The 15,001-nt window shown below is 41.1% G+C and overlaps 1 protein-coding gene across 1 annotated transcript in view; it reads right to left on the reverse strand.

Moving 5' to 3' along the window:
* The window catches only part of LOC132543279 (peroxisomal multifunctional enzyme type 2-like), a 31,223-nt gene that overhangs the window by 8,284 nt on the left and 7,938 nt on the right, over positions 1 to 15,001 (reverse strand). Inside the window, exons 10-15 of the mRNA XM_060206762.1 lie at positions 14,570 to 14,635; positions 13,072 to 13,134; positions 9,884 to 9,981; positions 9,427 to 9,505; positions 8,357 to 8,514; positions 300 to 423 (exon numbers count right to left, since the gene is read on the reverse strand). Coding sequence (XP_060062745.1) covers positions 300 to 423; positions 8,357 to 8,514; positions 9,427 to 9,505; positions 9,884 to 9,981; positions 13,072 to 13,134; positions 14,570 to 14,635 — 588 coding nt within the window. The remainder of the gene's footprint in view (positions 1 to 299; positions 424 to 8,356; positions 8,515 to 9,426; positions 9,506 to 9,883; positions 9,982 to 13,071; positions 13,135 to 14,569; positions 14,636 to 15,001) is intronic.

Genomic DNA, 15,001 nt, shown 5'->3' on the forward strand with positions numbered 1-15,001 from the left:
TTCCCATGGTTTAGATATAGGCTAAGCCTTTTATGACACCACAATTTCAACTGATGTTTGACAGAACTTTAATAATCTTCTAAATATGAAATATATATATTGCGCATATTGCTGATGAAAATGACAGACACAGAATCTTATCACGTAGTAGAGAGCTTCAGATCCTTTGTCTGGGTTGCCATGGATACTTACTGATGAGGATGACAGTTCTTAATCCTTTGTTCAGGTTGTCATGAATACTTATTATTGATTAAGATGAAAGCTCCAGATTGTTTGTCTAGGTCGTCATGGATACTTACTGTTGATGAGGATGACAGCCCCAGATCCTTTGTCCAGGACATCTGCAATGCTGACTTGTGAGGTCAGGGTTCCACTTGTAGGTAAAGGTTTGTACAACTCAACATACTGCTCACCATGTAGGATCTACATACAAAGATTAACACATCTTAGTCATCACAAACTCAAGGTCACAAATTCGGATATGTTTGGTCTTATAATACAAGATTGTCATTGTCTTTGTTCAGTTTATTTTATTGATAAATCTTCAACACATTCTCAGCTTAATTCTATTCAAATGAACTTTAACTGTTTTTTGTTCGTTTATTTAATTATAACTTAGTTACATTTGATTATAGTTATTATACATTTTAAAACAGGTTGAAGCCAAAAGATATGGCACCAACCACAGATAGAAACAATAAAGCTTAGTGCCAGTGGCACAGACCACAGAGAGAAACATTAAAGCTTAGTGCCAGTGGCACAGACCACAGAGAGAAACATTAAAGCTTAGTGCCAGTGCGCCAGACCACAGATAGAAACATTAAAGCTTAGTGCCAGTGGCACAGACCACAGAGAGAAACATTAAAGCTTAGTGCCAGTGGACCAGACCACAGAGAGAAACATTAAAGCTTAGTGCCAGTGGCACAGACCACAGATAGAAACATTAAAGCTTAGTGCCAGTGGCGCAGACTACAGATAGAAACATTAAAGCTTAGTGCCAGTGGTACAGACTACAGATAGAAACATTAAAGCTTAGTGCCAGTGGGCCAGACCACAGATAGAAGCATTAAAGCTTAGTGCCAGTGGCACAGACCACAGATAGAAACATTAAAGCTTAGTGCCAGTGGTACAGACTACAGATAGAAACATTAAAGCTTAGTGCCAGTAGGCCAGACCACAGATGGAAGCATTAAAGCTTAGTGCCAGTGGCACAGACCACAGATAGAAACATTAAAGCTTAGTGCCAGTGGCACAGACCACAGATAGAAACATTAAAGCTTAGTGCCAGTGGGCCAGACCACAGATAGAAGCATTAAAGCTTAGTGCCAGTGCGCCAGACCACAGAGAGAAACATTAAAGCTTAGTGCCAGTGGTACAGACTACAGATAGAAACATTAAAGCTTAGTGCCAGTGGGCCAGACCACAGAGAGAAACATTAAAGCTTAGTGCCAGTGGGCCAGACCACAGAGAGAAACATTAAAGCTTAGTGCCAGTGGGCCAGACCACAGAGAGAAACATTAAAGCTTAGTGCCAGTGGCACAGACCACAGATAGAAACATTAAAGCTTAGTGCCAGTGGGCCAGACCACAGAGAGAAACATTAAAGCTTAGTGCCAGTGGGCCAGACCACAGAGAGAAACATTAAAGCTTAGTGCCAGTGGCACAGACCACAGAGAGAAACATTAAAGCTTAGTGCCAGTGGCACAGACCACAGATAGAAACATTAAAGCTTAGTGCCAGTGGCACAGACCACAGAGAGAAACATTAAAGCTTAGTGCCAGTGGCACAGACCACAGATAGAAACATTAAAGCTTAGTGCCAGTGGCACAGACCACAGAGAGAAACAATAAAGCTTAGTGCCAGTGGCGCAGACCAAAGATAGAAACATTAAAGCTTAGTGCCAGTGGCACAGACCACAGATAGAAACATTAAAGCTTAGTGCCAGTGCGCCAGACCACAGATAGAAACATTAAAGCTTAGTGCCAGTGGTACAGACTACAGATAGAAACATTAAAGCTTAGTGCCAGTGGCACAGACCACAGATAGAAACATTAAAGCTTAGTGCCAGTGGGCCAGACCACAGAGAGAAACATTAAAGCTTAGTGCCAGTGGGCCAGACCACAGAGAGAAACATTAAAGCTTAGTGCCAGTGGCACAGACCACAGAGAGAAACATTAAAGCTTAGTGCCAGTGGCACAGACCACAGATAGAAACATTAAAGCTTAGTGCCAGTGGCACAGACCACAGAGAGAAACATTAAAGCTTAGTGCCAGTGGCACAGACCACAGATAGAAACATTAAAGCTTAGTGCCAGTGGCACAGACCACAGAGAGAAACAATAAAGCTTAGTGCCAGTGGCGCAGACCACAGATAGAAACATTAAAGCTTAGTGCCAGTGGCATAGACCACAGAGAGAAACATTAAAGCTTAGTGCCAGTGGCACAGACCACAGATAGAAACATTAAAGCTTAGTGCCAGTGGGCCAGACCACAGATAGAAACATTAAAGCTTAGTGCCAGTGGCACAGACCACAGAGAGAAACATTAAAGCTTAGTGCCAGTGCGCCAGACCACAGATAGAAACATTAAAGCTTAGTGCCAGTGGCACAGACCACAGAGAGAAACATTAAAGCTTAGTGCCAGTGGCGCAGACCACAGATAGAAACATTAAAGCTTAGTGCCAGTGGCACAGACCACAGAGAGAAACATTAAAGCTTAGTGCCAGTGGCACAGACCACAGAGAGAAACATTAAAGCTTAGTGCCAGTGGCGCAGACCACAGATAGAAACATTAAAGCTTAGTGCCAGTGGCACAGACCACAGAGAGAAACATTAAAGCTTAGTGCCAGTGGCACAGACTACAGATAGAAACATTAAAGCTTAGTGCCAGTGGTACAGACCACAGATAGAAACATTAAAGCTTAGTGCCAGTGGGCCAGACCACAGAGAGAAACATTAAAGCTTAGTGCCAGTGGGCCAGACCACAGAGAGAAACATTAAAGCTTAGTGCCAGTGGGCCAGACCACAGAGAGAAACATTAAAGCTTAGTGCCAGTGGGCCAGACCACAGATAGAAGCATTAAAGCTTAGTGCCAGTGGCACAGACCACAGAGAGAAACAATAAAGCTTAGTGCCAGTGGGCCAGACCACAGAGAGAAACATTAAAGCTTAGTGCCAGTGCGCCAGACCACAGAGAGAAACATTAAAGCTTAGTGCCAGTGCGCCAGACCACAGAGAGAAACATTAAAGCTTAGTGCCAGTGCGCCAGACCACAGAGAGAAACATTAAAGCTTAGTGCCAGTGCGCCAGACCACAGATAGAAACATTAAAGCTTAGTGCCAGTAGCACAGACCACAGATAGAAACATTAAAGCTTAGTGCCAGTGCGCCAGACCACAGAGAGAAACATTAAAGCTTAGTGCCAGTGGGCCAGACCACAGAGAGAAACATTAAAGCTTAGTGCCAGTGCGCCAGACCACAGATAGAAACATTAAAGCTTAGTGCCAGTAGCACAGACCACAGATAGAAACATTAAAGCTTAGTGCCAGTAGCACAGACCACAGATAGAAACATTAAAGCTTAGTGCCAGTGGCACCAACCACAGATAGAAACATTAAAGCTTAGTGCCAGTGGCACAGACCACAGAGAGAAACAATAAAGCTTAGTGCCAGTGGGCCAGACCACAGATAGAAACATTAAAGCTTAGTGCCAGTAGCACATAGAGAGGAGGAAGTCTAATGCTATATAATCAACCATAGAAAAGTAAGTTGAAACCTTGTCCTAAGGGACAGGCCTGCGATAGACAGACTAAAGCATAGTGTTATGGGCCAGATCATAGATAGATCGGATGAAGACTTGTGCAATAGGACAGACCACAGATAGATAGGTTGAAACCTTGTCCTATAGGGCAGGCTAGAGATAGATGGACTGAAGTATAATGTTAAGGACAGATCATAGATCACATGAAGCCTAGTACTGTGAGAAAGACTAAAGATAGATAGGCTAAAGGTTAGTGTTATGGGACAGATCACGGTTAGATAGGCTAAAGGTTAGTGTTATGGGACAGATCACGGTTAGATAGGCTAAAGGTTAGTGTTATGGGACAGATCACGGTGAGATAGGCTAAAGGTAAGTGTTATAGGACATATCACGGTGAGATAGGCTAAAGGTTAGTGTTATGGGACAGATCACGGTGAGATAGGCTAAAGGTTAGTGTTATAGGACATATCACGGTGAGATAGGCTAAAGGTTAGTGTTATGGGACAGATCACAGTTAGATAGGCTAAAGGTTAGTGTTATGGGACAGATTACGGTTAGATAGGCTAAAGGTTAGTGTTATGGGACAGATCACGGTGAGATAGGCTAAAGGTTAGTGTTATAGGACAGATCACGGTGAGATAGGCTAAAGGTTAGTGTTATGGGACAGATCACAGTTAGATAGGCTAAAGGTTAGTGTTATGGGACAGATCACAGTTAGATAGGCTAAAGGTTAGTGTTATGGGACAGATCATGGTTAGATAGGCTAAAGGTTAGTGTTATGGGACAGATCACAGTTAGATAGGCTAAAGGTAAGTGTTATGGGACAGATCACGGTTAGATAGGCTAAAGGTTAGTGTTATGGGACAGATCACGGTTAGATAGGCTAAAGGTTAGTGTTATGGGACAGATCACGGTTAGATAGGCTAAAGGTTAGTGTTATGGGACAGATCACGGTTAGATAGGCTAAAGGTTAGTGTTATGGGACAGATCACGGTTAGATAGGCTAAAGGTTAGTGTTATGGGACAGATCACAGTTAGATAGGCTAAAGGTTAGTGTTATGGGACAGATCACGGTTAGATAGGCTAAAGGTTAGTGTTATGGGACAGATCACGGTTAGATAGGCTAAAGGTTAGTGTTATGGGACAGAGGTTAGATAGGCTAAAGGTTAGTGTTATGGGACAGATCACGGTTAGATAGGCTACAGATAGGCTAAAGGTTAGTGTTAGATCACGGTTAGATAGGCTAAAGGTTAGTGTTATGGGACAGATAGGCTAAAGGTTAGTGTTATGACAGATCACGGTTAGATAGGCTAAAGGTTAGTGTTATGGGACAGATCACGGTTAGATAGGCTAAAGGTTAGTGTTATGGGACAGATCACGGTTAGATAGGCTAAAGGTTAGTGTTATGGGACAGATCACGGTTAGATAGGCTAAAGGTTAGTGTTATGGGACAGATCACGGTTAGATAGGCTAAAGGTTAGTGTTATGGGACAGATCACGGTTAGATAGGCTAAAGGTTAGTGTTATGGGACAGATCACGGTTAGATAGGCTAAAGGTTAGTGTTATGGGACAGATCACGGTTAGATAGGCTAAAGGTTAGTGTTATGGGACAGATCACGGTTAGATAGGCTAAAGGTTAGTGTTATGGGACAGATCAGTAGATAGGCTAAAGGTTAGTGTTATGGGACAGATCACGGTTAGATTGGCTAAAGGTTAGTGTTATGGGACAGATCACGGTTAGATAGGCTAAAGGTATGGGACAGAGTAGGCTAAAGGTCAGATCAGGTTAGTGTTAGATAGGCTAAAGGTTAGTGTTATGGGACAGATCACGGTTAGATAGGCTAAAGGTTAGTGTTATGGGACAGATCACGGTTAGATAGGCTAAAGGTTAGTGTTATGGGACAGATCACGGTTAGATAGGCTAAAGGTTAGTGTCATGGGACAGATCACGGTTAGATAGGCTAAAGGTTAGTGTTATAGACAGATCACAGTTAGATAGGCTGGGACAGATCACGGTTAGATAGGCTAAAGGTTAGTGTTATGGGACAGATCACGGTTAGATAGGCTAAAGGTTAGTGTCATGGGACAGATCACGGTTAGATAGGCTAAAGGTTAGTGTTATGGGACAGATCACGGTTAGATAGGCTAAAGGTAAGTGTTATTATGGGACAATCACGGTTAGATAGGCTAAAGGACAGATCATATCACGTTAGATGAGATAGGCTAAAGGTAAGTGTTATGGGACAGATCACGGTTAGATAGGCTAAAGGTTAGTGTTATGGGACAGATCACGGTCAGATAGGCTACAGGTTAGTGTTATGGGACAGATCACACTTAGATAGGCTAAAGGTTAGTGTTATGGGACAGATCACGGTTAGATAGGCTAAAGGTTAGTATTATGGGACATGGGACAGATCACGGTTAGATAGGCTAAAGGTTAGTGTCATGGGACAGATCACAGTTAGATAGGCTAAAGGTTAGTGTCATGGGACAGATCACGGTTAGATAGGCTAAAGTTTAGTGTTATGGGACAGATCACGGTTAGATAGGCTAAAGGTTAGTGTCATGGGACAGATCACGGTTAGATAGGCTATAGGTTAGTGTCATGGGACAGATCACAGTTAGATAGGCTAAAGGTAAGTGTTATAGGACATATCACGGTGAGATAGGCTAAAGGTAAGTGTTATGGGACAGATCACGATTAGATAGGCTAAAGGCTAGTGTTATGGGACAGATCACGGTTAGATAGGCTACAGGTTAGTGTTATGGGACAGATCACGCTTAGATAGGCTAAAGGTTAGTGTTATGGGACAGATCACGGTTAGATAGGCTAAAGGTTAGTATTATGGGAAAGATCACGGTTAGATAGGCTAAAGGTTAGTATTATGGAACAGATCACGGTTAGATAGGCTAAAGGTAAGTGTTATGGGACAGATCACGGTTAGATAGGCTAAAGGTAAGTGTTATAGGACATATCACGGTGAGATAGGCTAAAGGTAAGTGTTATGGGACAGATCACGATTAGATAGGCTAAAGGCTAGTGTTATGGGACAGATCACGGTTAGATAGGCTAAAGGTTAGTGTTATGGGACAGATTACGGTTAGATAGGCTAAAGTTTAGTGTTATGGGACAGATCACGGTTAGATAGGCTAAAGGTTAGTGTCATGGGACAGATCACGGTTAGATAGGCTAAAGGTTAGTGTCATGGGACAGATCACAGTTAGATAGGCTAAAGGTTAGTGTCATGGGACAGATCACGGTTAGATAGGCTAAAGGTTAGTGTTATGGGACAGATCACGCTTATATAGACTAAAGTTTAGCGTTATGGGACAGATCACGGTTAGATAGGCTAAAGGTAAGTGTTATGGGACAGATCACAGTTAGATAGGCTAAAGGTTAGTGTTATAGGACAGATCACGGTTAGATAGGCTAAAGGTTAGTGTTATAGACAGATCACGGTTAGATAGGCTAAAGGTTAGTGTCATGGGACAGATCACAGTTAGATAGGCTAAAGGTTAGTGTTATAGGACAGATCATGGTTAGATAGGCTAAAGGTTAGTGTTATAGACAGATCACGGTTAGATAGGCTAAAGGTTAGTATTATGGAACAGATCACGGTTAGATAGGCTAAAGGTAAGTGTTATGGGACATATCACGGTGAGATAGGCTAAAGGTTAGTGTTATAGACAGATCACGGTTAGATAGGCTAAAGGCTAGTGTTATGGGACAGATCACGGTTAGATAGGCTAAAGGTTAGTGTTATTGGACAGATTACGGTTAGATAGGCTAAAGTTTAGTGTTATGGGACAGATCACGGTTAGATAGGCTAAAGGTTAGTGTCATGGGATAGATCACGGTTAGATAGGCTATAGGTTAGTGTCATGGGACAGATCACAGTTAGATAGGCTAAAGGTTAGTGTCATGGGACAGATCACGGTTAGATAGGCTAAAGGTTAGTGTTATGGGACAGATCACCGTTAGATAGGCTAAAGGTTAGTGTTATGGGACAGATCACGGTTAGATAGACTAAAGTTTAGTGTTATGGGACAGATTACGGTTAGATAGGCTACAGGTTAGTGTTATAGGACAGATCACGGTTAGATAGGCTAAAGGTTAGTGTTATGGACAGATCATGGTTAGATAGGCTAAAGGTTAGTGTTATAGACAGATCACAGTTAGATAGGCTAAAGGTTAGTGTTATGGGACAGATCACGGTTAGATAGGCTAAAGGTTAGTGTCATGGGACATATCACGGTTAGATAGGCTAAAGGTTAGTCTTATGGACAGATTAAAGTGTAATTCTATGGGGCAGACCACAAATAGTAAGGCTGAAGCGTAGGGATATGGAACCAACCACAGACTGTAAGGCTAAAGGTTAGTGTTATGGGACAGATCATGGTTAGATAGGCTAAAGGTTAGTGTTATGTACAGATCATGGTTAGATAGGCTAAAGTGTAATTCTATGGGGCAGACCACAAATAGTAAGGCTGAAGCGTAGGGATATGGAACAGACCACAGACAGTAAGGCTAAACCCGAAAGATATAGGTCTGACCATATGAAGCAAGGCTAAAGCCTAGAGATAAGGAACAGACCACAGACCTTGGCTGGGTTTATAGTCATGCCAGGGATGCCCTCAGTTACAATATTCTGCATTCCCATCTGTGCTGGGATTACAGCAAAGCTGGGAAGCACTCCAAAGTCTTCTGATCCCTCATACAAAAACTTAAGGTAATCCGGTGCACGAGTAGAGGAGCCAACTACAAGGAAAAGTAAAGGTCAACACAATAATTAAATCCAATGGCAATAAGAGGTTTAATAGAAATCAGGAAAATACCAGACATCCCTTTTAATACCTTTGCTGACTGGATATGATAACAGAATGTAAGCTCCCATAGATCCATATCACTTCAGAAACCAGTTGGAGTTATGTGCATTATTACTGCAGTTTTACAACAGTTGTAGATTATAATTTCAGGAAAACTGACACCATACAAAATTTCCACATCATTATGATAAGATTGAACAGCATAAGTGTGGACATTTCTAAATACAATATCTACAATTTACATCAGTTTTCTTAATTCAAAATGATGTCATCTGTATTATTGATGCTGAATCTGCACATTTTCCCCCTGAGTAGTACAAAGCACTTCAGTACAATCAGGAAAAGATTGTGATTACAAGAAGCAAAATCGTGAAATCTTTCATTTCCCATAATTACTTTTCGCCTTTTTTATTCAACACTAGGGTTTTTCACAAAATTTGGAATGAAGCAAAATTCTGACACTACAAGCAGAATTCTGACACCACAAAACAATAGTCCTGTGTATACATATATGATAACAAAAACATTCCAAGTCATAACTGCATTATTTATCTCACATAGCAATATTTTGAAAGTTTATTAATGTTATGGTATCAAATTTGTTATTGTAATCTGAAAAGTGGATTATTACAAGTTTTAACAAGTATTCTGTCATCAATATATACTGCATAAAATTATTTTTTAAAGTTTGTGACAACCCTGTTTAATGTATAAATATCTAATTCATTAAAGTGCAACCTCAAGATTTTAAATGACATTAAACTACATGTAGGATTAAGGTATTTTTTAGTGATTAAAACCATATTACCTTTTAATTTATTATAAGTAATCAAATGTTACTCACCTCCGAGAGCATACAGCATTACATCCCGAGCCGAGTATGTAAACTTAATTGGTTTGGGTTTGTATGCTTTAGCTGCCTCCTGGGGAAAAAAGGAATAGAAGATGGGTTTACGTAGGTCAATATTAATGTAAGCTTAAGCTGATCTTTGATTAAAACTAAACAAATTAACAATATCAATAATCATTTTACTCTGATATACTGTATTGTTATATCATGATATGTTTGTATGCACTTTCTTTCGTGGTTTGAAGCTTTCAAATTATTTCATGGATACAAACTTTTATGGTAAGCCCATTAAAAAAATGTATCAATTTTCATGTTTAGTCATGCAGAATGAAGCATATTAATTTTCACAGAGCAATAACAAGTTTATTTCACTGCATAGAAAATTAGTTTGAAGATTTGATTCAAAGAACTTGAAATGAATGCAAATTTTAACAAAACATATCATACTTACAATGTCTGGTCCACTGCCTGAGGATGCTGATCGCCGTGAAGGCTTTGCTGGGCCACTATCTACATTTCTGAGTGTTTCCATCATTATAGCGGATGAATCTGTTCCAACAATATTTAAGGTAAATTTACTGATATTATATGACATAATATTCCTTCCTTCAGCTGTAACACCGAGAAGAAAAAAATTGTACTTATTACAATCTTTATGAAAATCCTTAATTACCTTATCTTAATTTTGATACAGGACATGGGTTTCCAGTACTGACTGATTGGAGGAGGACATGGGTCTCCAGTATTGACTGATTGGAGGAGGACATGGGTTTCCAGTATTGATTGGAGGGCATGGGTCTCCAGTAATGACTGATTGGAAGAGGACATGGGTCTCCAGTACTGACTGATTGGAAGAGGACATGGGTCTCCAGTATTGACTGATTGGAGGAGGACATGGGTCTCCAGTATTGACTGATTGGAAGAGGACATGGGTCTCCAGTATTGACTGATTGGAAGAGGACATGGGTCTCCAGTATTGAGGAGGGCATGGGTCTCCAGTACTGACTGATTGGAAGAGAACATGGGTCTCCAGTATTGACTGATTGGAGGAGGACATGGGTCTCCAGTATTGACTGAATGGAGGAGGACATGGGTCTCCAGTATTGACTGATTGGAAGAGGACATGGGTCTCCAGTATTGACTGATTGGAGGAGGACATGGGTCTCCAGTATTGAGGAGGGCATGGGTCTCCAGTAATGACTGATTGGAAGAGGACATGGGTCTCCAGTATTGACTGATTGGAGGAGGACATGGGTCTCCAGTATTGACTGATTGGAGGAGGACATGGGTCTCCAGTATTGACTGATTGGAAGAGGACATGGGTCTCCAGTATTGAGGAGGGCATGGGTCTCCAGTACTGACTGATTGGAAGAGGACATGGGTCTCCAGTATTGACTGATTGGAGGAGGACATGGGTCTCCAGTATTGACTGATTGGAAGAGGACATGGGCCTCCAGTATTGACTGAATGGAGGAGGACATGGGTCTCCAGTATTGACTGATTGGAAGAGGACATGGGTCTCCATTATTGACTGATTGGAGGAGGACATGGGTCTCCAGTATTGAGGAGGGCATGGGTCTCCAGTAATGACTGATTGGAAGAGGACATGGGCCTCCAGTATTGACTGATTGGAGGAGGACATGGGTCTCCAGTATTGACTGATTGGAAGAGGACATGGGTCTCCAGTATTGACTGATTGGAGGAGGACATGGGTCTCCAGTATTGAGGAGGGCATGGGTCTCCAGTAATGACTGATTGGAAGAGGACATGGGTCTCCAGTATTGACTGATTGGAGGAGGACATGGGCCTCCAGTATTGACTGATTGGAGGAGTACATGGGTCTCCAGTATTGACTGATTGGAAGAGGACATGGGTCTCCAGTATTGACTGATTGGAGGAGGACATGGGTCTCCAGTATTGAGGAGGGCATGGATCTCCAGTAATGACTGATTGGAAGAGGACATGGGTCTCCAGTATTGACTGATTGGAGGAGGACATGGGTCTCCAGTATTGACTGATTGGAAGAGGACATGGGTCTCCAGTATTGACTGATTGGAAGAGGACATGGGTCTCCAGTATTGAGGAGGGCATGGGTCTCCAGTACTGACTGATTGGAAGAGGACATGGGTCTCCAGTATTGACTGATTGGAGGAGGACATGGGTCTCCAGTATTGACTGATTGGAGGAGGACATGGGTCTCCAGTATTGACTGATTGGAAGAGGACATGGGCCTCCAGTATTGACTGATTGGAAGAGGACATGGGTCTCCAGTATTGACTGATTGGAGGAGGACATGGGTCTCCAGTATTGAGGAGGGCATGGGTCTCCAGTAATGACTGATTGGAAGAGGACATGGGTCTCCAGTATTGACTGATTGGAGGAGGACATGGGTCTCCAGTATTGACTGATTGGAGGAGGAAATGGGCCTCCAGTATTGACTGATTGGAAGAGGACATGGGCCTCCAGTATTGACTGATTGGAAGAGGACATGGGTCTCCAGTATTGACTGATTGGAGGAGGACATGGGTCTCCAGTATTGACTGATTGGAGGAGGACATGGGTCTCCAGTATTGACTGATTGTAAGAGGACATGGGTTTCCAGTATTGACTGATTGGAAGAGGACATGGGTTTCCAGTATTGACTGATTGTAAGAGGACATGGGTCTCCAGTATTGACTGATTGGAGGAGGACATGGGTCTGTAGTATTGACTGATTGGAAGAGGACATGGGTCTCCAGTATTGACTGATTGGAAGAGGACATGGGTTTCCAGTATTGACTGATTGGAGGAGGACATGGGTCTCCAGTATTGACTGATTGGAGAAGGACATGGGTCTCCAGTATTGACTGATTGGAGAAGGACATGGGTTTCCAGTATTGACTGATTGTAAGAGGACATGGGTTTCCAGTATTGACTGATTGTAAGAGGACATGAGTCTGTAGTATTGACTGATTGGAAGAGGACATGGGTTTCCAGTATTGACTGATTGGAAGAGGACATGGGTCTCCAGTATTGACTGATTGTAAGAGGACATGGGTCTCCAGTACTGACAGATTGGAGGAGGACATGGTTTACCAGTATTGATTGATTGGAGGAGAACATGTGTTTCCAGTACTGACTGATTGGAAGAGGACATGGGTTTCCAGTATTGACTGATTGTAAGAGGACATGAGTCTGTAGTATTGACTGATTGGAAGAGGACATGGGTTTCCAGTATTGACTGATTGTAAGAGGACATGGGTTTCCAGTATTGACTGATTGGAAGAGGACATGGGTTTCCAGTATTGACTGATTGTAAGAGGACATGGGTCTCCAGTATTGACTGATTGGAAGAGGACATGGGTCTCCAGTATTGACTGATTGTAAGAGGACATGGGTCTCCAGTACTGACAGATTGGAGGAGGACATGGTTTACCAGTATTGATTGATTGGAGGAGAACATGTGTTTCCAGTACTGACTGATTGGAAGAGGACATGTGCTTCTAGTTTGCTCTGAGTTCATCAGACTATAATTTCTTACTTTACACTGATTTCTGCAGAAGATATATTACTATATAAACAGGACATGAGTTACTTCAGTAGTTAACATCAATTCCAGCACATGAACTGTAGGTTTGTCTGTCTTGATTAGCACCTTACCTTGAGTGGAGGTGGGTATTTGAGAACCAGTGAAATCTGCAATAGCATCCCAGTTGTCTCGCACTAGAACACAATTACATGGACAGAATTAATCTGACACTCCCAATCAATCCAATTTTCTCAATCAAAAAAAAACAAAAATAGAAATTGAACTAATAATACAATCATCTCTCTGTTTCCATAGACCACGAATACTTTCAAGTTAATAGGTTCATCATATCATCAGGGAACAATGATTTTGATATCAACTCTGCGACTAATACATCAAAAACAAAAGGAATCTTTTCATGATGCAGGCATACCTGAAAAAGTTCAATGTACCTTTAAATTCATAACGGCATTGTTCCACGCAAAGTTATTGATTATCATTCAAATACTTACAAACCATGAGAGAAAACTTAAACTGAAAGCTTCAATGCACATATGATGAAAAAAATGGGTCCTAAGAGTTAATAAACCTGACAATGTCAATGTGAATCACCACTCATTACTTGTACAATTGTTATATGACTGTCAAAGAAATTTTAGATTTCTTCATTTATAACATTTTATTTTTGTAATCACATGGCCTCTTTTGTCACTCCTAACTACATGTAACTGTTTTAAATGCAATAAAGGCAATAATTTCTCATTGCCATTTTCTTTGTAGAATGTAAAATGTAGATTAAAAATTGGTCAAAATAAAAACAAAAGTTGTTATTTGCCCAATTTTGTTTCCATATTTATCGGCAAATATTTGTCTAGTAATTCTATTTCTAGTATACTGGAGATAAGGAGTAGAAAATGAATCATTTTCTAGCTTAAGGGTATGACAAAGAAATTTGTACCCTTGGAGGAGATACCTGACAGTCTAACCCTGGATACAACAAAGAAATATGTACCCTTGGAGGAGATACCTGACAGTCTAACCCTGGTATGACAAAGAAATATGTACCCTTCGAGGAGATACCTGACAGTCTAACCCTGGTACGACAAAGAAATATGTACCCTTGGAGGAGATACCTGACAGTCTAACCCTGGTACGACAAAGAAATATTTAACCTTGGAGGAGATACCTGATAGTCTAACCCTGGTACGACAAAGAAATATGTAACCTTGGAGCAGATACCTGACAGTCTAACCCTGGTACGACAAAGAAATATGTAACCATGGAGGAGATACCTGACAGTCTAACCCTGGTACGACAAAGAAATATGTAACCTTGGAGCAGATACCTGACAGTCTAACCCTGGGCAAGACTTTGGGATAGTCATGAATCTCCTCCTCAGATAGAGATTTCTCTGGCCTAACCTCAAGGAAGGAAAAGATTCTATGAACCTTTTTTCCCCAAAAATCCCAGCATACACTAGTGAAATATGGGAGAAATAGCAATCACTATGCCATTATTCACCATAAAAGTGATAATGTCAAAAAATTTGACTGTACCAAATTGAATATATTGACAGTATATATACATTTTTATTAAAAATAGATAATACAAATAAGACTGCAGTCTTACCAGCTTCCGGTGACATGGATGTGTTCTTTGATCTACAAACCACACCCTTTGTTCTTTCCCATCGTACTGAAACATAATGAGTACTACAGTCAAAACAATGTAGGCCTGATTTTATGGGTAGTAATGACCATTAAAACTCATTTAATACACACCAAATTCACAAACTTCTTTTACAATTTATAAGTAAATTTTTTGACACAAGATTCTCAACATTTTAACATATTTAGAACACCAACTTGAAAGGACACTACTGTTGAATATGTAGAGCTAATGAATTTCTGTTCACTGTACCTGTCTGTAACATTTGTTTTCACTGTGACAGGCCTACTATAGAGTTATATCTTTTCATGAGAACAGAATTTCATGTTTTTGTCAGAATGTCAATAGAAGCAATTGATTTTGTGGATAAGCAGTATTCGCAAAATCCATTGA

Source organism: Ylistrum balloti, unplaced genomic scaffold (assembly GCF_031769215.1).
Source record: "Ylistrum balloti isolate Yb309-2 unplaced genomic scaffold, AGI_CSIRO_Ybal_v1 Utg369752, whole genome shotgun sequence".
NCBI lineage: Eukaryota > Metazoa > Mollusca > Bivalvia > Pectinida > Pectinidae > Ylistrum > Ylistrum balloti.